Source organism: Mytilus trossulus, chromosome 14 (assembly GCF_036588685.1).
Source record: "Mytilus trossulus isolate FHL-02 chromosome 14, PNRI_Mtr1.1.1.hap1, whole genome shotgun sequence".
Taxonomy (NCBI): Eukaryota; Metazoa; Mollusca; class Bivalvia; order Mytilida; family Mytilidae; genus Mytilus; species Mytilus trossulus.
The window spans coordinates 46,432,197-46,457,414 of NC_086386.1; the positions used below are offsets into that span (position 1 = coordinate 46,432,197).

The window sequence follows — 25,218 nt, forward strand, 5'->3', positions numbered from 1 at the left end:
TTTCAAATTTTATTGAAAAACATCTCATATTTTTTAGTCAAACATAAATAAATATGAAGAAACATTTATCTGTTCTTTTAAAGTATGAGTTTCTGAATTTTGAATTATCTCCCTTTAAACAGGAAATGATTAAATGTATGCATACTATTACAGTTGTTAAAGTGTTATTTTTTTTTTATAGTTTTTATATTTATCCAAATGGGCTTAAAGTGGTGTCTATATCAAGATATTACTTAAATACTAATTGATTTAAGAAACAGGTGTTATACAACTTCAAAAGAAATGGAATTTTTATTAAATATGTAAAACCTATTTTTCATTTTTAGATGGATAATATTTAAAGTTAAAGAAAAGTCCCCCAAAACCGGTATTCAAAAGATGTTTGAAAATTTTACCCACAATCAAACTTTCAAATTAGTAATGAGAATTTATTTTGAGAATTGTTCTCCTCATATAAAGCTTTATGAATTATTATACAACTTTTCTTCAGCATTTAACAATATGTATTAATCTGCCTTTCCCTAAATGCCACTCAACCTATGATTTAAAGATATTAGAAAATCACTTGAAATTTCCCTGATAAAATATGATGGCTACATATTACAACATATTTTCTTCATGAAAGAAAGAATAACTTCATTTAATGAGGCGACAACAAATAGTATTACATTAACACAAAAGACAAAGAGGTGATGTTATTTAACCTTTCAGTTCCGATTTCACAGTTGGTTTGGTTCTAGAAAAGTAATAGGTTGAGCTGTAAACAATTTTTGTCTAATTTTGTGATCTTTTCACAAGATAAAGAACCTATAATTCAATTTAGCTCCTTGTGGAGAAATTTCATCCCCCAATTAAATGGTAGGTAGATATAAATTATCTTTAAATGAATGTGACCCCATTCTTACAAACAGTCATTAAATGCTGATTTGCTTTCACTGTAAATGTGAGAAAAATTACTCTTAGATAACAAATTAAATATAGTAGAATTTGGTATTCTTATATAACCCACTTGACCACATGGCCTTGACAGTTTTATATAATAACATTTATAATTGGACAATAACCATGGTCTAAATTATCAACAGCAACACTAAAATTAGTTTCAAGAAAGAATGCAATTGAAAAACAGAAACATTTCCAGAAAGGTGATGAAAGAGTTCGAATGCTGCTTTGTGTTGGGTCCTGCAGGGAACCACTATTAAGAGGACTAATCCCCAGACACTGTTCTCTTTAAATGAATCAGAACATTAATCAACAACAGTTAAATGCATAATTACTTGCAATTGAACAAAATTTTCCACCTTTCAATCTTAAGATAAAAACCTATTGATCCTAATTCTGACAGAAGATATAAATTTTTTGGCCAAAAAGAAAAGAAAAAGACAATAATGGGATAAATGAAATTCTGTGGACATGTAGTCTATTGAAGAAGGTTTCATATTTACCAGAAAGAAAGCCAACTGAAAAGCATTAACTTCAGACAGACTACTTTTCGGTGTATTTAATCTAAATGATATTCACAAATCCCAATCAGATTATTTTTTTAACTTTATTATTTAAAAAGAACCATGAAATGTAATCCACAAACAAATCTTCTCTATTTTTCATTCATAAAAAAGCCGCCTCTTTTCCGTACCCATCAATTTTCTATTTGAATTCCTAACTCTAAAAAACCTCCCATCTTTTTGAGGCAGACAATTACATTCAACCTGATAGTATTGGAATTTTCTATACAAGTATGAATGGAAAAGAGTTAATTAACAAAATATAAACTTTTCACCCTAAAGCATGGTGACTTTGAATATGCTTAGGACAAGAGGTATGATTATCTCCCCTTGAAAATACTAAATTATTGTTAAGAATGAAAATTTGACAAGATTCATGTAGATCTGTTACATTTATACAAATATTACTCAGTAGGTCAAAGTTAAACACATAATAGCCACATCTCCTACTGATTTAAAATTCATAAAAAAAAATAATCTATTAGAATTTTGGCAAAATAGATATCACCATGGGGTTCTATTATAGGAGTATTTTAACAGCACCTGTATTCATACCCCCTACCACAGATATCATAATAACTTCTTACTGAATAAACTAAAAAAGATACAATAACACAGACATCCAGCTGAGAAAATAAATCTTCCAATTTCAAACGACATAGTCCTATACAAAAAACCTAGCATGAAATAGGGAATTACATGTTTTTACGGATGAGACAATCCTTATAAGTACTCTCGTGGATTCTGTCACGACGTCCACTTCAGAATGCCATCACATCGGTGGTCATGTCCACTTAGAAGGGATATTGGGTCCATTCCGATACAGGTGTTCTATATATTTCAATAGGTTTTAAGTAAAGGTTGAATATCTAATTTAATTTACTTCTTATTTAAATTTAACTTTAAGTCAATGTGTTTAAAAAACATCTAGAAAAAACATACATGCTTCTTAATTCTATAGATTCTAAGCCACTTCACTTGACCATAAAAGTTATTCAGCATCTTGATGATTCTTATGTGTTTCAAATCATTATAAAATCTAAAATTTGTTCAGCTAGGGGAACTGTGAGACCCTCCATCCAACTTTCAGCTCTTCAAAATCAAATTTTAGACTAATACTTGTAAAGCCATTATTTCAACGTCTAAAGTATAATAAATTGATGAACATTTTGAATACTGTATTTTTTTTCAAAAAGTTACTACCTGTATAGGAATTTTAATATAAACAAATATTTACCTCTAATAGCCATTTTAACTAAAGATTTTCTCTCTAAAATGCAAACCATTCCAAACTTTGTCTTGGAAATATTTTCTCCATGTACATTTAACTGTATTCCTTGTCAAACTAAACATGGTTTTCACAATTTTTCAAAAAAGATAAAAATCTTAACTTTCTTGCTGAAGGCTGTTACACTTGGAAATCTTTTACATGGGGTACAAATGGGGAACAGTACAAGTTTATACTATTTTAAGTTTTTTTTAATATTTTAAGGAACCTAATTTTTCTTCACAATTTAAAATTAATTAATTATGCAATGTTTTTAAAATGTCTTGTGTAAATTTTGAAATTATTCTGATATAAATGCACCCTTTAAGTGCCTCTCTCCTCAAAAAAGCAGGGATCAATCTTAAAGTTGGGATAAAGGTGTAAAGAATTGTACCCCAGGTAGATACAATCTATAGGATGACATGGTTAGATCCCCAGGGTCAGGATAACAAAAGAAAATTTACAGAATTCAACATTGAAAGACAGTAACAATTTAAACAAACTTTAATTTATCTGATCAAAAATCTATTTGAAGTCTGGTCTTCAATTGTAATTATAAATAAAAATACATGATGTTAAAACACTTCCTATAAAAGGTAACAATCTAAACACTGTTAAAGTTCACAATTACTACTTCACTAGAAACACCAAATATTTAAGCTTTTTTTATTGATGTAATAACACATATTCAAAATAATAAAAATATATATTAATAACTAAGTAAGCATCAAGTCATTCATTTAAAAAAATGGTCAAGAAATGAACATCATTATTTAACCCACAATAAAAACCATGCACCCTTCAACTTTCTTAATAAAAATCTAATATTTCTGTCTTGATGTTAATTTAAAGTCAGCCATTCATTAAAATGGATTTATAATAATTCTCTTTCTTATTGATTGACATGAAAATCAAGCTTTATACAAAGTGGACCCAGTGTACTACGGTCAAAGCCAGAGATCTTTTGAATAGCAAGAAACTGACCAGTCCCTTTTACAGAACAAGATAATAGCAAGAAACTGACCAGTCCCTTTTACAGAACAAGATAATAGCAAGAAACTGACCAGTCCCTTTTACAGAACGAGATAATAGCAAGAAACTGACCAGTCCCTTTTACAGAACAAGATAATAGCAAGAAACTGACCAGTCCCTTTTACAGAACAAGATAATAGCAAGAAAATGACCAGTCCCTTTTACAGAACAAGATAATAGCAAGAAACTGACCAGTCCCTTTTACAAATTACATAATAATACAGTATAGATTTTACAACTTACACACTAAACCCCCTTATCAATGGTGTTTGACTTTTATATCAAATTAACATGCGAGTAGCTATTTAATGTCCCATTATAAAATGAAGTCAAACAATACCAAGTGCAATACAACTTTTGTTTGTTATTATTGGGGGTGCTTAAGCACGCCAATTTCATCCAGTTACAAATATTACGAAACAATGAGCTAAATTTGCACCTGTCTGCTAAAATTACCACTGCAATGGACTAAATTCCATTTACAGGTACAGACTTTGAGTATTGTCAACCAAATTAAAGATTACAGACAATTTAAGTGGCTGTTTCATGAGATGATCTGTCCACCTCCCGATGGTCTTCCAATACAAATATAAGACAGACACGAGACCATGGATCACCTAGAAATCTGTTTATGGACGTTACCATTTAAATGATTCAATAATTTGCCATCTGCACATCCTATTTCATCATTCAAGTGAATCTTTCCATTAAAAAGTATGGGACATCAATAACTTGGAAAAAAATAATTTAATGGTTAATCAATGAAATATTTTAAATCTTAATTAGAAAAAAAAATTAACGAATTTTTCGGCTTTTAATTCTTTTCTCATAATACATTTGACTGCAGCTGTCTTTTTTGTTTAAATATTTGCTGCCAATGTTTGAATTGTTAATCATGTAACCTCATGTTTGTTTAAATTGTCATCTTTATATATGTTCTGAATGCCAGACTCTCACAATCGGGTTACAAAAAATGTTAGGCTTGAATGTGTCAATAGGTTAAAATTCTTTCTACTAACATTGAATAAGTGGATTGACAATGGCAGACTTTTAAGTGAAAAGATAAAGACCCTGTTTAGTTCTTCTCTATGCATTAATTTGTCAACACATTTACTTTTTTTTTTTTTACCTAAATGATCAATTATAATTTAATTTCCTGTCTATGCAACAAAATGATCAATATGCACAAGACTGCACACACCTGCAGCAGGTGGCCCTTGTTTTACATATGCAAATGATTTACCGTAGATAAACCTAAAGATAGGTCAGAATAAACAGGTGAAGGCACAAGACTTAACCATGTAGAAAACGAAAATAATACAGCGTGGAATCAATTACAATCAAATTCAATTGATCTTTAAAAATTGAAATACAAATTGGGAGCATCATATTTATCTATTCTGTCAATGGTTAAAGCTAATGGCTTGTACTAATAGAAATTTCAAAATCTGATATTGTACAAACTGTCAGATTCAACGATTTATGGCGTTTCCCTAAAGTCAATTTTAATTCTTGAGCTAAAATTTACTTTGATACTCAAAATTCTAAACAGGAAATGATGAACTCTGAATATCTACTCAATTTCATTTAAATATGAAAATTGTTTTTGTTTTCTTGTTTATTTTACGGACTTTTAAGTATGGTCTTTCAAACAATTCTGCTACATTATGGGAATGTACAAGTGTTAAGCAAAGTAACTTCAGTTAGTATGTAAACAAATGTAGAGGGTCAGATAATTGTTAAATATTTAAGCAGTTGTGAGAAGGCCATTGAAAGACTGAAAGCGTATTTACCAGTAAAAAAAAACTTTTTAAATCTAGACTTGAATTGTACATTTGGAAGTGTTTTTGGCAAATATGTAAATAATTGCAAAGAGTAAATTTAATAATTATTTATTCAGCATTGATGAAAAATATTCAATTCCAATGATGACCCCACCCCCTGCCTAGTGACATCAACCATGAAACAAGCATCAAACTGGGTACAGTGTGCCATGTAGCAACACTTATCTGATGATAACAAATCACTACTATTTTAAGTTCTCCCAACCCATGCTGTGTATACAAACACTGCTATACTGATAGGACCATTTTGTTTCAGATTTATTTTCACACCATCATCATGTAAATTAATCATGGGAACAGTTATTTTGAGATTTTACAACCTGACATTAATATGAGAATTATACCATAGACTGTTAACCCTTGATGTCTTCTGTCCCTTTAATTAATTAGTATTGATATGTGAACAGGGAAACAGTTGCTGGAACCAGATGTCATTAATTAGTATCTGTATCATTTTTGAATTTCTGAAAGATGGCCTACTGTTTTATGGTCTACATAACAGATTTAGAGCATGCAATTAATTAGTTAATAAAAGGAGACATTATTCAATAGATAATGTTGTTGTCAAACAAATTCCATTTCCTTGTTTTTCAAATATTAAACTTTCTGTTGCCTACAAAAAGAGTCAAGAAGGGGGGATATGAACTTAATTGTATCTTACATACCAATATCAAGATACATTCCTCTTAAACTTTCTCACGAAATAAAAATATCCCTCATTAAAGATTTATCACACTTAAAAGTGTGCTCTCATTTCAACAGTTTTTCTCAAAGTGGCAAATTTTGTCACTAAGCATGTGTCACTCACCATGTCATATGCTTCAGAGACCAAAACACTATTTTCACCTGTTAATCTAATTATCTGACCTTTGATCAATTACCTGCACTTAATTTTTTACCTGTTGAAAGGTGTATTGAAACTTCTGATGTTGAAAAAGGTAAATTTTGAGGAGTTATGACAGTCATCCATCAAAATGTTTTAAAGTAATGACATGGCTTTCAAGGTTGATTTGGCTAATGTTTCACTTTCTGGAATATTAAATTTAAAGGGGTGGCTATTCTATTGTTAATATATTTCAATAAAGTGAATGTCTTGTTATTTTCTCTTTCAAGCTAATTTTTGAAACAGAAACTCAACCCAATTCACCTGGAAATAATAAAAAGTTCATTGTCAATTTTTTATTGGCAAAAATACTAAAATTACTTGACCACAAGTCTGAAATTAAATTTAATGTCTTTTTAACTCAAACCACTTCTTAAACGAACTCGATTCAAATGATGCATAGAAGGCAGCAAAAAAATGTTAATCAACAAAACCTGAGGCTTTAGGTTTCATATTTTGGTTTATGAGATCTTGAGACATCTTTTTGGTAAAATGTGTAAAAGGTATCATAAATATGTCCATGTGCATGTAACTTATGAGAACCCCCAGGAAACTTAAAATTTAGTTTTCTAATATTGTGGTATGACAGTACTACTGATGACATAAGAGATAACTTTTTAACCCATTAAAATTGTCACCTGTAACATAAATCTGATCTATCAAACTTTATTTACTACTGTTTAGATTAATATATCAAATTGGAATACTGTTACTGACATGACAGTTTTATTTGAATTTAATTTGAATTGAATTGTGAAAAATAACAGACAATTCATCAAATTTGTTGACATTTTTTTTTAACTACTAAAGTATCAGGGTATACAAAAAGTCAATTGTACTTGTCAGATTGTAATAATCTCATATAATATTTCTCACTACTTACTTTAAATACTTATTGATTTTCTTTAATATTATATTTCTTTCAAATTGATTTGGGAAGTTATATCAATATTTTTTTTTATTTTTTATTTTTTTTAATATTTCCATGTTTGTACTATATGGATATGACTTATTATAAATAAATAAATGCAAAATAAAAGCTAAACTTGAATAAGTATAAAACATTCAATAAATACCTATATAAAATAAATAAAATAAAACTTACAAGCTATAGTTTGATGCATAGTAGACAAGTTGCATATCTTGAACTGCATAAGGCCGGATAACCTTTGACACCACAAATAGTTACAAATGTTTTTTTCAAAGTTTCACAACACACTTATGTCCTTGTTTCTAGTATAATATGTCCTTGTGTGATATAAGGTCCTTATGGATTAAGACACAAGTCAATTCTTTGAAGTTATAATATTATAAGATAAGGTGTTCACGTTAAGGATGCTAAAGTCAAACTACATCCTAGACTAGAAAACTGTCCTTATATATAAAACCACAGCTTGGGTCAGGCATACAAAAAAATCAAATATGAAAAACTTGTTTTGATTACAGTCTACTTTCACTACACAAAATATACTCTAGCTTGCTGGTTTCAGCTCAGGGCTAAAATGATATACAAACACTGTAATCTGGGTTCTTTTGTTCTCACAGGTCATGTGACATCAAAATGCATCAAGGTGTAAAAATGTAAACATTGAAGTGTGCTTAAAATTACTCAACCATGACATTCAAGTTTGAATTTAGCAGAAAAATAAAATTCGGTTCTCTGATTGGTCAGTTAAATTTTGATTGACATATCTAATTTTAACATTGATTTTTACCTGTTCAAGTGAACACATGCTTTTTTACCTGTAATATTTTTAATGAAATTGATACAAATTGAATATGATATTTAAAAAAATAATATTTGTAAGGACTTATTCTATACCTTAATTAATATTTAATAAAAAAACAAAGAGTGTCATATTTTCAAATTTAATTCTGATTAGTAATTTAATGAAAACCTGCATATTAAATTGAAAATTATAAAAAATGTTAAATATTTGTCCAGCATACAGGTAGTTGGAAACCAAAATATATCAAAATCTTTTTAGCACCAATATTATGTTCTACTTGATTCCAAAAAAAACCCAGATTATTTAAAACAAGGAAGGACTGGGATGGTCCTATTCTACAGTTCTCCTTTCCCTTTTAAGCCTCTGAATCATTTCTAGTCTTTTATGGCACAACTGTAAAGAAGGACTTCGTCTGCATTCTTAAATGCAGTTTTATTCTTCTTCTTGACATTTATTATGTAAAATACTCTTTTTTTTACACATGTAAATATGTGTCTGAGTGTTTTTGAAAAAAAATAAAGTATCATTTTGTCCCACTTTTAACAAGGTGAAATAATGTATAAGTTTTGTCTTTTACATATGGTTAATGATAAGAGAAAAACCAAATTAGCATGCTTCTAATTATAATGTTGCTCTTAATTGTCTTATATATCTATGTAAACCCCTCCCTGACTATCAGATTTAGCAAACATTTTCTCAAGTTTAGGGAAAATTAAAAATTGGTGTTAAAACTGCATAAAATCTCATCAAAAGTAGGTTTATTTTAATTCTCAGGACACTGGAAATTGACAATTTCATATTGCAAGCTTTGACTAGACTAGACATGGTATCCTGTTGATTGGTCTTTATTTCAATTTAACACTTTTTCTATCTTTTCTTAACACCTCATTAAAATAAATCCTATAAAAAGACAATGACTGCACTTTATTGGAAAAACAGTACAAAACGATTGCACCTTTACAAAATTAAGAGGAATTTTCTAATCTATGTCCAGACAGACTTTTTACAGTTAGTCTATAATGATTTTATGATGGACACACTTCTATCATTGCAATAAAAACACCAATCAAGCTAATTACAGCAGTGTGGTACATCAAAGGGTTAGGTGACAAAAGATAAAGCCTATACTCAGGTAGGGAGGCACAAGCCCTGACTAGACCAGGAACATCTTTTGGGATTCACAATTATTGTTGTAAAAACAATGATAATAGTAATACACATTAAGTAAATAGTGCCAACAGTAAAATTAAAGATTCTAAACACTATAAAAGAATCCTGTTATTAAAAAAACTCTTATAACTAGAGGGAATTCTTACTTTGAAAATAGATTTTTTTTTATTAATCTATTGCAAAAAGCATGAAATTTACTTGCAATATTATCTATCCTGACCAGTTTCAGACAGCCAGAAAAAAATGTTTCAAATTGTATCATAAAATCCTACAACTATTGAGTCAGAACTAACAGAAAGTGTGCTTTTATATCGGTCCAAAACCAAACATCATTATAAAAATTTACAGATTTTACAAAATGGGAACAAATTAATGAAAAAACAAAATAGTCAATGACCAAGTACTGTCTGAAAAGCCAACCAGCATCAAACAGCAACCAGAATGCATGTCAAACCAAATGCAGGAACAAAAAAATCAACATTATGCAATTGTTAACTGAATCAATATTTACATCCTCTTAAAAAAAATCTTAATACAAAAAATATCCTTTTTATTTTATTTCAACACACTTAATTAGAAGAATAAATATATTTATTTACTTTACACCTTTAGCTCTTCCTGTTGCAAGGTGTAAGAAATTAATGAATCCTTTCTATTTACAAAGGATGACTTTCATCATCTGAACGGGATTACCTATCCTTTTGTTAGTAGATAATACCTGATCCAGATAAATCTATGTTTGCATTGAGAACCTGATAGCAAAAGGATTTTTCCAGGGAAATCTTCAGATTGTTTAAACTGATATGCTAGTCTCATTTATTTCAAACCTATATATTTTATCAGCACCTTTTCAACAATGAAATCTTTAGTATAATTGTTCTGTTAGACTGCAGTTGGAGATGTTTTGACTTGAGAGCATAACCTACATTACAAGTCAAAACATTTTCAACTGCAATCTAACAAAACAATACTATTTGTATCCCGTTCCCACCAAAGAGGCTCTTGACTTTTAACCTATCTTCTTCCGTCCTCATTTTCAAGAACACATTTTTTTTATTCATGGTGGCAAAGTTTAACTTTTCAAACTTTTTGTAAGAAATAAAAATAAATATGTATATTGTTTAAATTCAGACAGTCAATCAGATGAACTTCCCTCCAATAATATGTCTTTTTACCATTATAATAGTGGTGTGGTCAACCCTAAATATAAGATGCCAAGGAAACAAGCTATCTTAAATCCTTTTTTCAGACTTAATAAGAAAAATAAGACATTCAATGCCTTTTTGATATCTAAAATCATCTTTACTTGGATAAATAATTTAAGGTTTTCTTCGATTAATAGGTTCTTCACTTACTTAATCAAATTGAATTAGTGGGATGGTTTTCATTAGAAATTTCTATTCATAAATTAAGAATACATCTAAATTCAAACTTAAATCATGCAAACATGATAAGATAAGAGATTTAGAAGGTTTTAAGTATTACAGAATCAATGTCTGCATAAAGATGAGAAAAGGTTTGTACGTCTTGACCAAGGTCAGCATTTGACATCATCAGCTTATCTTTACAAAAATACATTTTCTATTATGATTAATTTTTCAATCCACTTGAAAAAATAATAGAAAAATTCTTTCCCATAATAGTTTATTATAAAGCAGGAACTAATATGGTATAAATAATGATATTTAGCTGGAGCAATAGTGCTGGAAAATTGCATTCAGTTTTAGATGCTTTATTTAATGAAATAAGGAAATAAGATCATGTGTGGATATAAAAAAGAAGATGTGGTATGATTGCCAATGTGACAACACTCCATAAGAGACCAAATGACACAGAAGTTATCAAATAAAGGTTATGTACAGCCTTCAACAAGGAGCAAAGCCCATACCCCATAGCAACTAAAATGAGCAATAAAAAAGGATTCTTTTGTCCAAATTAAGATCTTCATTGGAAACAGGCATTCATACCATATATTTTTTAAGTAGCCCTGGACAAACAGATTTTGCTTTATAGGAATAAATTCATTTGAAATTCAACCCTTCAATTCAAAATAAAAGAATCTCAAAAAGCATTGGATGAGCAAATTTTTTATTAAAGGCTTAATAAGCCTTTTTATTGTAACTATTTGTAGGAACATGTCAAATTCCACACTTTATATTAAAAAATCAGCACTATAAATATTCAAAAGCCTGATCATCATTTGCAACATGTTATATTGTTTCTTCAATAACTCACAACTGTTATTTTTACAATATATTTTCAATTTGAAGCCATGATCAGAATATCAAATTATCATTTGTAACGTATTTTATTATTATAACAATAACTCGTCATGAAACTTTTACAGTTTACTTTCAATATGAAGCCATGTTTTTTCACCATATTAGAAGCCATGACTAGACTGTCCTTTTATGACTGGCACACTTCTCCTTATTGCTGTATAAACTGTGAACAGACACCAGGCACACTTCTGAATACATTAATGAGTTTTAATTACAGGTGTAAAAGATCAAAGAAGGGGTGAAGAATACCACCTGTAAATACAGGTATGGGTCCACAAGCTTAGCCTAGACAGGAACTTCTCAATTCCTAATCCAGGAAATTGTTAAAATCACACTTTCATAATTAGTGATATCTTAATCTTAATCATTTCTCTCTATTCTTCACTTTACATAAAAAAAATTAAAAGGATCATCATCTCCATCCATCATATTTCAAAAAAGTATAATTTTGCTATTCAGATTTACTTTGTATGATGCTTCCATTGTTATATAAAAATTAATAATCCTTGATTTTTGTTTCTTTTTTCTTTCTTCTCTAATACTTATGCTGAGAGTTTGGACAGTTGGAGACCACAGAGATGCATTTATATTTCTCACATTTACATAGCATACTTTTGAACTACAATTTGAGAAACAGACCCCATGCAAGTCCTCTTTGCTATTTCACTAGAAAATTCATAAGCAAAAAAATAAAACATTTTAATCCAAATGAGAAAGAAAGAAATTTATCAAAAAAAATATAGAAAAAGTAGGTAAAGAGGCAGTATTTGAATTGATATAAAACTGGTTTTGAAATTCCAAATAAAGATCTTTACTTGAAAATTTAGAACAGAGAAGAAAACAGGCTAGTAAAAAAAACAATAAGAAAGGACTTAACATAAATGTGTATTGTTAATTCTCTTAATCCCCTTGTTAACACTTTCACCTGAAGACAAACATCAAAGAGCATATGAAAACAAGATTGTAGAGTTGCTATTCTTTACACCTTTTGTACATTCTAACCTGTGAAAAAAACATCAAAGCCAGAAACCTTTGGAAGAACAAGTTCTACTGTTCCTATGTACAGTAGAATATTGTCCCTCTGCCTTTAGGTTAAACACTTAATTTACAGGAGTTAATTGTAATTAAATGATTAATTTGATAAAAAGTTTTTAAATTCTACAAAGACTACAAGAAAACAAGATTTTCTGGGGAAAATGGGAAAAAAAAGTTTGAAATTTATATGAATAAAAAAATATTCATGTTAGATTGGATTCTCTTCAATGATTGCCTTTTTAATATGTATCTCAAATTTTAGAAAGCTCAAAATGTATGTTTACAATTGGGAAAGTAAAGTGTCCATATTTTTGTCAATGGTAATAAAGAACTCTTAATAAGCTACAACTTTCTGGCAGATAGTAGTCTTGTGGTCTTTACCCTCAAGTTTAGTTAATGGGGAAAAAGAACCAAAGGCTAATGAAGAAAAGCAAAAAAAGTGACAGCCACGAAGAGACTGCTCAAATCTATGGTCTTTGGTGGGTAGTCGTTTAAAATGGATAATCAAAACCACATCTAAGTCTCCTTATTTTCGTATAAATAATTTTTAGGCTTACATCATTAGACTATTGTCATGAGAACCTGAATAACATTTCATGTTGAATTTAATTTTTCTTTTTTTTCCTTAAAAGGAGGGAATACTAAAAAACTTTATCTAAGGATTCCCTATTTGGACACAATTAGAAATTTCCTCCACCCAAGAAATTTTAATGAACACATCCACAGTTTATGACTTTTTTTTAGTTGCTAAATTACATCATAGTTACTTTTTCTTAAACTCAATAAACAAAAGAGAGTTAAAACAAGTGGCAATAACTCTTTAAAGAATGTAATAAACTAAAACATCCCCTAATGGCAATGTCATAAAACTTGAAGACTTCAAAGACCTAATTGCCCCTGTACAAAGGGGCAAATTATTACCTGCAATTTAAAGGTGTGATATTTTAATGTCCCCTAAACTCTAGTATTCAGGAGGGGGGCAATAAAACTACCTTAACCTTATACCTTAGTTTTAGATTCAGAGGTAATAAAATTGTTCAGGTATTACATGTATGATTACATGGTAGTAAAACTTTGATCTGAATTTAATTTTATTACTCTTTGATAGCATCTTCAAAGAATTACCTGGCCAGGTAAATTAACCTGTTCGTCTACCTGACCCCTCAAAGTTATTTTTATACCTGAAAAGCCATCTGTTGTTTCCAATACAGATATCAAATTCTCCTTTTTGAAATTTTCAACTTTAACTTCCATTATGAAATAAATTTTATTGCTTTTTAAGAAAACAAAAATCTGTCAGAGTTTGAATGTTTCCATTTTTGAAACCACTCGAAGTCTGGTGGACATTTTAAAATTTAATGAACCTTTTTATTTCTGAATTGTATGACAAATGTCTTTATGATTTTTGAATGTCACTCGGGCAAAATAATACTGTGCGACAGTTTTGAAACTCTCAAAAGAAAACTTTTCATATGAAATGCAGATTGTTGATTTTGAATCAGATTAAAAAATAAAAAAAAATATGACAAAAGACTTAAGTTAAATTTTGCTGATCTTTTGTCTTACAATACAGAATAAAAGGCCAAATATATTTAATGGAGAAACCAGCAGTGAAACTGTAGTATCTTTTTTTAACATATCAAATTTTCATGTCAAAAACTACTGATTCCTTTAAATTATGACAAAGTATCATTGTAAAATAACGCAATCATGGACAGAAGCAACATGAGAGATGTCATATTTTTTTGCATCTGTCCCTTGTAACATAAAACTATGATTGATTAACTTCAGAGAACCATTATTTAACAGCCATATGGTCATGACCTTATATGCATTTTTTGGAAAAGACTTGTTTTTTGTATGGTCGGGTTGTTGTCTCTTTGACACATTCCCCATTTCCATTCTCAATTTTATTAACTAAATTTTATTACATTTTATTTGTTAAAGAAGTCTAAAACATACAATTATAATGCATAAGGTTCAAGTTTAAGGTCCTTGAAAAAGTAACGGAAATGCAAGCACCGTAAGACAATCTGCTTCACTTGAATTGATCTACCCATACATTTGAAAAAACAGTTGGCCTCTAAAAAATAACCCAAATCACTCCCAGCCAAACAAAAATCATTTATGTCCAAATAAATCTCACGCTTTCAACCATAATTTAAGTAGAAAGAAGAAGCATTTTAAAATGTTTATAACAGCATAAAAAAGCAGATGAAGGCTTTTTTTTAATAGTCAGCTGCATCATTAGAATGCAAAGTCATGTGTAATCTAATAGGATATGACAGTGACAAGTAAGAACAAAGACAATGCCATGACAGACAGGACAACTCAAATTATAACTGTAAATGGTCAGTCATTATTTCATTTATGGTTCATTTGTAAACTTATAAGTGGCATTGAAGTACTGTAGAAGAAAAACAAAGGTGAGAGTCAACCAGATGGATTGTATTTTTTCTTACTAGTTTCTAACTATCAAAATGATTTTTAAGTGCCAGTCTTTGAAAGAATCAGGCAATTAGGTAAAAAATAAAACATGATTAGAAAAAACCCACCAAGCTTATCATGCTTTTCAATACTAACCATCATCCTGAGTTAAAATTTATTAGTCTTTTGTTTGTGTGTGTCTGGTAATATCAAATAACTTGGTTAGAAAATTGGTTACAATGATAGTAAATTACAGAGTTATCTCCCCTTATTTGTTAATTTTTAGTGCATTTCAACCAAATAGTATCTTCTATTATGTGAACAGAAAATGGAAATGAGTGTTATTTTTGTGCAAAACTACATATCATATATATATGAAGTGAAATCAATGTCAAATTGGGTGGGTTTTTTTTTGTCATGTTTTCACCACTGCCTGATTCTTAGGCAGACTGGCACTTAAAAATATCAATCTTCCCCATAAATATGCTGAATTATATTTTTTTGATGTACAAAAGAGTTTCACATCACCATGCACTTTCTTTTATTTCAATTTTCAAGATAGGAAGTTAGTCCTCAGATATATTAACTTTCTAATACTTTTCACCAAACACAAAGAGCCTCTATCTCCTCCAAAATATATATAACTAGTAACAAATAGCTACATATATGGCTAATGTTAGTTTCCACATGTTCTATTCTTACTTTTGCATAGTTTGGGGCCCCTTTATAAAATCTTTTATCCATATCTGATCTTGATAAAAATAAATCAAAATGATTAATATAGAATGACATAATTTTTGATAATTACCTTGACTGGTGAAATACCTATCCAATTCATAAACCATAGTGATATAGTGATCAAGCAACGTACTGCACAGTTAAGAAAATTACCCCATTTATTTTTTGCATAATTTATATTCATGTATTAGGGAAGTGTAAAAGCATGAAAATGTCATCGACAGCAATTATCATTATCATGTGCTGTAAATTGCATTGTTGTTTAATTACCATAAAGAGACAGGCTACTGCACATGAAAATGTCAGACTTTCAATTCTATTGTTTCTCAAAATTATCTTGTAAAATCTATAGATAAATGGTACACCATAAAAACATGTGTAAAACCATGAAAATGCCATGTTGGAACAATAATGTTCCTTTGGAGAAAAATTAAAATTTTATTTCCAAACTACAATGTTAAATTTAACATTTTAATTTGAAAACACATCAAAATGTCAATTTGGAACATAAAATTCTCAAATCTGGTTCCAGTGGGATTAAAAAGTTGTAACAAGCATTGTCCAAGTCATAAAATCTATTGTCAGCCATGTTTGGCTTAATCCTGTGTTGTCCAAAGGGCATTTTCATTTAATATTTCATACAGTTGTTAAGAAACTAAAAATTTTGTCCAACATTTATAGTTTTATGAAAAATTGAAAATTAAATAATAAAAGTTTAAAGTTTTTATTCAAGTATTTTTTTTTAGGATTTAAAGGTTTCCCTCCTAATTCAGAATGAGTAACGACTTTTATTTTATAATAGTACCCATACTAACATTTAAAAAAACAAAATCTATTGTGCTTAATTTTAAAAAGGTGGAAAATGTCTCAATATTCTTAGGATTGCACTTATTATATGGTCTTTGAAAGTCTGTTACATAAGTTATGTACAAGAATAAATAATAAAAGTAAAAATATTTTTATAGTATATATTCCAGATTCAAAGGTTCCCCATCTCCTGCTGAATGAGTATTGACTTTTACTATACAATAGAACCATAAATACTAACAATAGTCCAAAAAGTTTTTTTTTTTTTTAATTGCACAACTAGGTGAAAAATGTCACAAATTTTCTTATGGCTGCACTTATTACTGAGACTATTAGTTTGTTACATAAGTTTTATTTATGAAAAACATAATTTGGTGACCACATGTTGTGAAGCAGGGAAGAAACTTGTTATATCAAAGCAATTATCTCCCTTTGTAAAAGTACAATTATCACATCAGAACCATTTAAAAAATAAAAAGATTCAAAATTTTATAAAAAGTGCCAACAAAACATTTGTTGATTTTTTTTTGTTTCTTTGAAAACTTCTTCTAGTTGTGATAAAATTATACAAATTTAAGAATGTTTATCACAATAATTTCATTCACAATTGACACGGCAGGTAGTAAACAGGTACTACTGTATGAAAATTAAACAACTACTTGTCAAGAGATCATTTTCTCTGTAATTTAAGCAGAGAAAAAAACAACATGAACACACTTTTTTAGGTATTATTGAGCACAACGGGTAGTAAAAAGCTACCCCTGTACAAAAATCAAACAAGCACCTGTCCGAGATAATTTCTCTATAACATTTGCCAAAAAAAAACCCCAATTTTCAACACATTTCATCAGTATCAATATCTTTAGTAAATTAAAATTATTTTCACAACTGTTTTAATAATTACCTCCCTTAACTCTCCTCAAAATTTTATACAAAAATAGTTCTTAATTTTTTTGAAAATGATCTAAATGCATTTAAAGACATAATTTGAAGCTTGAGAATGAAAGTTATATAACCTTCTAAACCTAAATAAACTGCAGGATCTTTCTTTTGTTCTTCTGAAAAGATATTTGATTTCATCTTTAACATTTAAACTGAACATCTCCAATTTACTAATTATACCTGGCCAGACAAGGCAGGTTATAATACAGATCAAAAGATATCAAACAAACTATATAAAATACAATTTAATTTGACTACTACTAAACCTGACAGCACTGATATTCTGGACACTTGTTTCAAGACTTTATAAACTTATTTCCCACAGTGGAAAGTAATTCAAACCTTCATCTAAAATGAAACATCAAAAGAGATCATCTTAAACCAATAGAATTACATTGATCAGCATTAGACATTACATGTGTATGCACTATGTCAAAACTGCAAATAAAGAAAAATGTCATCCTAACTTATTAAGCTATCATTGATATTTCAGTAATTTTCATTCTGCTTTTTTTATGTAGAATTTTCACACACAGAGTTCTCCTTTCCATGTATGCAACATCACAAATATGTCATTCTAACTTTTTAAGACATCATAGATATTCCACCTATTTTTATTAATTTTTCACACATAGTTCCCCTTTCCATTTATGCAACATCACAAAGTCATCCTAACTTATAAAGCCATCATTGATATTCAAGCTTCTTGCATTCTGTTTTTTTTTTCTTTTTTTTTTTAAAATTATTATAGATATTTCACTAAGTTCCCACATATGCAACACCCCAAAATTGTCATTCTAACTTATAAAGCCATCAATATTATTCCAGTTATTCTTTTTGTAACCAATATTTCACACACATATTACATTAAGTTCACATGTCTATGTATGCAACACCCCAAAAATGTCATTCTAACTTATAAAACCATCAATGTTATTCCAGTTATTCTATTCTTTTCTTTTTTATTGATGTTTCACACATAAGAGTACCCCTATCCATGTATGCAACATAAAACCCATAAAAATACCATGTTGATATAAAATTCATCAAATTACAACTGTAACAGTTGACTTCAATTATGCTAAATGTCATTCTAACTTATTTATTTGCTTTTGTGATGAAAATACACAAAAAGAAGTTACAACTTCAATAACACCAAAAATGTTGACTTATTCAACCATCATAAATATTCCAGCTATTCTATTCAGTTCTTTTTATAATTACATTTTTTTACCCATTAAGTTTACAGTCTTTGTACAAATGATATAATCATTAGTTTATTTTATTTAAGAATGTCATGAAGAATTGAATAATCACCTAGTGGTCTTTAATCTATTTTTAGATTTCAACACTGATTTTATCTTTAGAACACTAAAATAGAAACTGATATTCATCTTCAATCTGTTCTTTGTACAAAGCTAATTATCCAACATTGTATTAGCTATTATACAAGTCTCTTAAGGATAATATTTGAGATTTAAAACTGTCATATGATGAACAGTAATTAGTACCTTTATAGACTGACCAGCATCTGTTACATCAAACTTGCTGTCTTTTGTTTGTTCTATTTTTGAAGAGAGAACTTTTGATTATTCTTCTAAAATGCAGCCAATATTTTCAACGCATTCAATATAAAGCTATTGACATTGGAAATAAACTATTGGGGAAATTTTATAACATATTTCCACAGCTGTCCTCAAATGTTACCTTTTTTATGTTATAATACAAAGATAGCTAATGCTATTGATTTAGAGTACACGTAATTGGCTTTAGTGTAATATGAACTGGAATCACAAATGTATGAATAATTCTGTAAATTTCTTTTACACATCCGCAGGAATAATATTTTCCTGATCTAATTACAATTTAAGGGTCTGAAAAAATAGAATTATTAGCATACTTCACAAAGCAATTATAAATGTTATGGAGAAGTTCCGGAGAAGTTGGTTGACACCCCCTTTACAAATAAAGACTGATATACTGTATAGCGGGTTATTTTTGCAGGGTATTAATTTTCGCGCATAGAACAAAATCGCCAAAATAAATTCCGCCATTTCAAAAGTGAACATGCAAATGTATTGATAAAAGTAATGAATCCGCCAAAATAATAACTGCCAAAATATTTTGTATACCTTTTCAATGTAGATCGAGAAATTTTACACCCGCATAAATAACCCGCAATATGTTAACCTAAGTGACATCATAGAAGAAACTAATTATCTGCACCATAAGTCCCATCATTGTTTTAAATTTTTGTTTCATTCAAAATGATTAAAGACATTGTGAACAATTGATTTGAAAACATTCTAATTGAGAGTAAAACTTGAGGTCAATTATAACTACATTTCTCACCAAAATATCCATCAAAAGAACATTTATCACACTCCTTTCAAATTCTAATGAGCCAAATTATTCAAAATAATTGCAGAATTTACTCATGAGGAGCAATCCAGATCCCCAAAGAATATAATGCAAATAGCATGTAAAACAGGGTCCCTGACAAATTTCATGCATAAGTCTTGACTGTGCATTAGTTTTCAATCACACTAACTCTCCAATATTTAAAAGTAATTTACAGAATTATAAAACATATTTTTGTTTTATTTAGGCCCTTTTGTTGTCTTTCAGTGATTCCGATTGAAAAGAACTTGAGGTCAATTAAAATTACATTTCACATCAAATGATCCATCAAAGGACATTTATCACTTCTTTCTGAATTCTAATGAGTTGGATCATTTATAAATGGAGTACAGACTTTACTAATGAGGAGATCTAATAGAACCTTATGAAAATAGCACATCAAAGAAAGTTCCATGATAATAAAGTCCCAAGTGTTTAATGCTAGAAGTTGAGTGTTCAATCGCACTATCTCTGCGAAATAAAAGATTAAATTTACATGGAGGAGATCTGCTTACTCTTTTAGAGAATAATATTGTCCTGAAGACAATTGTTGGCGAAACATGTCGACCATAATAAACTCTTACCATGCAGTAATTGAAGGGTGTTGTTGTCTTTGTTGTTTTCTTTTTCTTTTAGAGAATATAAAACATAATTTATGCAAAATATTCCACAATTATGAAGCTGTATTAAAAATGGTATGGGCAGAACAAAAACTATGAATTTGACAGTTTCAGAATGTTAAATTTAAACCAGAATATCACTTACGCAAATCATTCTAAATATAGTTTGAATTTTGAAAATATAAACCTTAGGTGTGAAAATGTTCAAAGTTCATTAACCGTGTAGAAGAAGAATTCAAAATCTTACTCTATATCTCATTATTGGTAATTTAATTCCTCTTTTGATCTTTACAATTTTCAATTATCTTTAAAACACAGATGCCATAACTGATTTTTGACACAAGGCGAGAGATTTTATAAATTTTAAATGAAAAATATTGGATCATCAATGCAAATCATTAGAATCTTTTATTTGTTTTAACAACTGTTAATTACAAATTTCTCACAACAATTTTTTAGTTTTTGGCTCCTAATCAATGTTTATCAAATTTATGACAGTAGAGTTCAACGGAATTATCCTGATTTCATCAAATTGTATCTAAATTCAAATCCACACTTCAGTAAAGATACCAACACCTTAGAACATCTGATTATAACACATATACAATTGCCCCCTTTACACGTGTCAGTGTTTTACAAATATTTAGTTAAAAGGTTGATAACTTGTCATTTTAATTTGTCATATGCTACTTTCACCTGCAATCACAACCCACTGAATCTAGTCTTAGAAATTAGTGAGAAAAAGATAGTAGATGAAAGGGAATAAAGATTCAGTATCACAAATTACCAAGGGCCAGTAGCGAAAATAAAAATTTGAAGGATCATTGAAGGATTTCCTTTTTTTTTTTTTTTTTTTAAAGATATACCAAAAAATAGTGCAAAATTGTTCAAACTAGGCCCAAACTTTCAAATATCCTGGATCCATCCCGCAAGTGGGTATCACCAATTTACTTATTATGTGGGATTATAGGTTCAAGCTTTCTTAGATTCAAAAGCAAAGTTAATGGTTTATTTTAGTCCAGCTTATTTAAAAATCTGGAAATATCTTTGTAACAATACCATTAATTAAATAAGATCATTGTCAGATCTCTTTTGCCCAATAAGGCAAAGAACAGTCTTCCCTTTTTTTGCAAAAGAAAATTCCAGGGTTTTCAAAGATTTTTCCAGTACAACAATTTATTCTCCAAGATGGTATCAAAAGATACTAGAATACACATTAGTGTTTTGTTAACCGAAAGTTGTTGAGTGACGAATCTGAAAACGCATCACACAGTATGGCTGACTTATATGAATGCTGAAATCAAATTTCAGAAATCTTTGTATTTTAGTCCCTGAGAAAAGGTGATGAAAATTTCCAACTTGACTTTCCAACTTAGGGGGTTGGGGTAAGGGGTTATAATAGATGAATCCATAGTATTGTACGTTATACCTGTGTCACCATAGTCAACAATCTCCACTGTGTCACAATAGTCACTAATCTCCACTGTGTCTTGTGGTGATTCCATCACCATCTTCTCTGATCTTTGTAAACAAACTTTGTGGTGGAGTTCTCTGAATTAAACTTCAATAAGATCAATGAAGACAAATTAATACAGGATAAATCAGAAAATGATGATAGAAAAATAATTTGCCTAAATCAGATGTTTTTCTGTCTTAGATAATAATATGTTTATTTGTTTCAGTTCTTTTCAATGTACATGCATGCAGACCTTGAATTTGTATCATATTATCCAGATGTTTATAAAATGATCTCCTGAAAGTGACCTACAGTTGTAACTTGGCATGCTTCTGCGAGATTGAGAGCTTGCCACATTTGATAAATATCTGTCTGTTTTAGAAGCCAGTGGTTGTTGTTTGTTGCAATATATTTTGTATGTTTTCATTCATTATTTTGTACATTAATTCGGCAGCTAGGTTTTTTTTACATTTGTCATTTTGGGGTCTTTTATAGCTGAGTTTGCTGTTAGTTTAAACATATTTATTTATAGTGGATTGGGAAACAAGTTTTGCAACTTATATTAATCCCTTTTCACTTTGCGGGTGCGAGTGCTGCCTTGGAGCGGCATTAGCCTACTCTTTTTTGAAATCTACAAAGGTTTCTTTAACGTGCAAGAGATATGGCTCTCTCTTAACACGGGTCAGCCATTTATTGTCCCCGTCCGACGGACTATTATCGTTTCCTCAAGACCATACTCGCAAATGGTGTCAAGGGAGAGCCGATAATTGAGTTCCTGAAATTTTTATCCCAAACGTAATCAAACCAGGAACCTTTGTGTAAGTAGTCTACTATATGTGGTTATTCTTTGTTGAAGGCTGTATGGTGAACTACTGTTGTTTATTTCTATGTCATTTGGTCTCTTGTGAAGAGTTGTCCATTTGCAACCATACCGCATCTTCTAATTTTATGTTTTTGTTTTTGTTTGTTTTAGTAAATCACTTGGTTTGAGTTCCAGTACAATCATATAACTAAAAGTTGAATTAGTGTTTTTATATATATCTGCATTTAAAAAAAAAACCTTATATTTTGCTGGACTTTTGACATACATATTTACTGATCAAATGCTACTGGCTAAACTTGTAGCATAGAGCATATAGTGGAATCCTTTTCTGTTGACAATCTCCTCAAAAATGTTACTTTCTCAGTTCAAATCAGATGACAATAGCTGTGTTCCTGAAACAAAAGGAAAAAAAAAATGTATTGTTCCTACTGTTGCTGAAAAATTCATAAAACTGGAAAACAATCAAACCTTAAAATCTTTGATTAGATAGATTAATTGATTTTTGTAAAAGCCCCTTCAGCACTTTATCGAGGCGGTCGTTTGTAATTGATGGAGGACATCAGAGTTCCAAGATGAAAATCTGTGCAGTTCATCTCCTCTTTGACTGATCAAACTCTCTCATCTTCAAACTTTTTAAATGCCAGACTATCAGGGAGCATGTATCAATGGATAAATTGTAATTCTTGCAGGAAAAAGTTAAGGTGGTACCCAACGCCTTCACTAAAATTAATTTGGCTCGTTTAATTTTCTTAAAATTTTGACAAAGTATATACTTTGACCCTTGGACAAAAATATGAAAATTTCAAAAAATTTGAACAAACCGTTTTATCAGAAAAATTACACTGGTTATATAGCAGTTTGACAAAAACTTTTATATTATCCTTGAAAAGCTTAATTTTCCCTTTACAACACAACGTTATTAAAACGTTTAGCTGATTTTACAGAGTTATCTCCCTGTAGTGTTAGGTACCACCTTAAACCAGCTCGGCATTTGTCTCATTTGTTCCTGACAAACAGTTTACTGCATGACTTAATTTCTTATTATAGCCTACAGGACAATTTTCTAGGTTGAAATTCAACCCCACCAAAGCAGGAAAAGGAAATGACACCAACTCAAACAATGTCAATAATCTTTTTTATGGGTTATGATAAATGTGGGGAATACAGTATTTAAATACAAAAGTTAACATATGTAAGTGACAATTCTGATGGTATATCCAATACTCTCAAAATGCAAATAAAATGTACATATGTCTATTCTAAAATTCTGAAAAGTTTGAAGTACAAATTGCAATGCGTACTGAAAGTGACCATATTCATTTCCCTTAAGGTTATCGTTTAATTGAATAGGAATCAAAGTTTGAATGCACTAAACTTTATAGAATATTAATTCAACCAAGCAAATTTTTAATCATCTATGTTAAACACTGAGCAAATATTGAATTAATAATTTCAATATCATTTTGCAAGGCACTGGACACAAATTAATCTTTTGCAAGCATGTTCAAATATCAATACAATGCACACACAGAGATGCATTTCTACTCAGTTAGTTTCTAAATCAATTTCAAATCAAGCTTGTCTTATACAATACTTCTGCAAAAATGCTGGAATAAGTATAATTCATATTTTAATAGTTATCATTTTTACACAGTGACAGATTTTAAATTTGACTAAATGTTTTATCTCATGTGAACTAAACCTGAAATTTCGGCTTTTCAATGGTACGGGTTAGGGAAAGTTTATACATTTCAGATCTTTTAAAGATTTAATTCAAATTATATCTATGATTAATTATTTTTCATAAAATAGTGATGGAATTTTTTTTTCTTCTCAGGTGTCAGATGATGAGAAAATGGTATACTAAAATTCTGATTAATGGGTTGTAAAATTGAAAAGAAATTTCGGACAGCAGTGGAAAAATTGAAATTTTTGGTACCATCTGCCACTAAAGTACATATAAATGGTGACATTTTGTTATCTACCATTTTAATCCTAATATGTTTATGCAGATTATTATATTGTTAGGAGTGCTCAGTTTAATTCACCACAGAGCTAAATGACCATGGTTTTGAAAATTAAAGGTGTCCATATAAACATTTTCATTAATATTTATTATTAATAGGAAGTTCTGAGACCTTAGGAAATGGGGCGAGAAATTTAATTGTGAATTATTTAAACATTAAAAATAATTTCTTTTAAGGTTTTAAATCCATCTGTTGCTGAAATTCCTATAGATGGACATGCTTTAAACTTC

The 25,218-nt window shown here is 29.5% G+C and overlaps 1 protein-coding gene across 3 annotated transcripts in view; it reads right to left on the minus strand.

Moving 5' to 3' along the window:
* Window positions 1-23,332, minus strand: part of LOC134697319 (uncharacterized) — a 35,913-nt gene extending 12,581 nt beyond the window's left edge. The window contains exons 1-2 of one of the 3 annotated variants that reach the window (XM_063559515.1): window positions 23,227-23,332; window positions 22,112-22,243 (exon numbers count right to left, since the gene is read on the minus strand). In XM_063559515.1, the coding sequence (XP_063415585.1) occupies window positions 22,112-22,193 (82 nt within the window). In that variant the 5' untranslated portion in view covers window positions 22,194-22,243; window positions 23,227-23,332. Of the gene's footprint in view, window positions 1-2,742; window positions 2,874-7,636; window positions 8,033-22,111; window positions 22,244-23,226 lie in introns of those variants that run through there. The other 2 variants (XM_063559517.1, XM_063559518.1) reach the window with 2 other exon arrangements.
* Window positions 23,333-25,218: the final 1,886 nt, after the last annotated feature.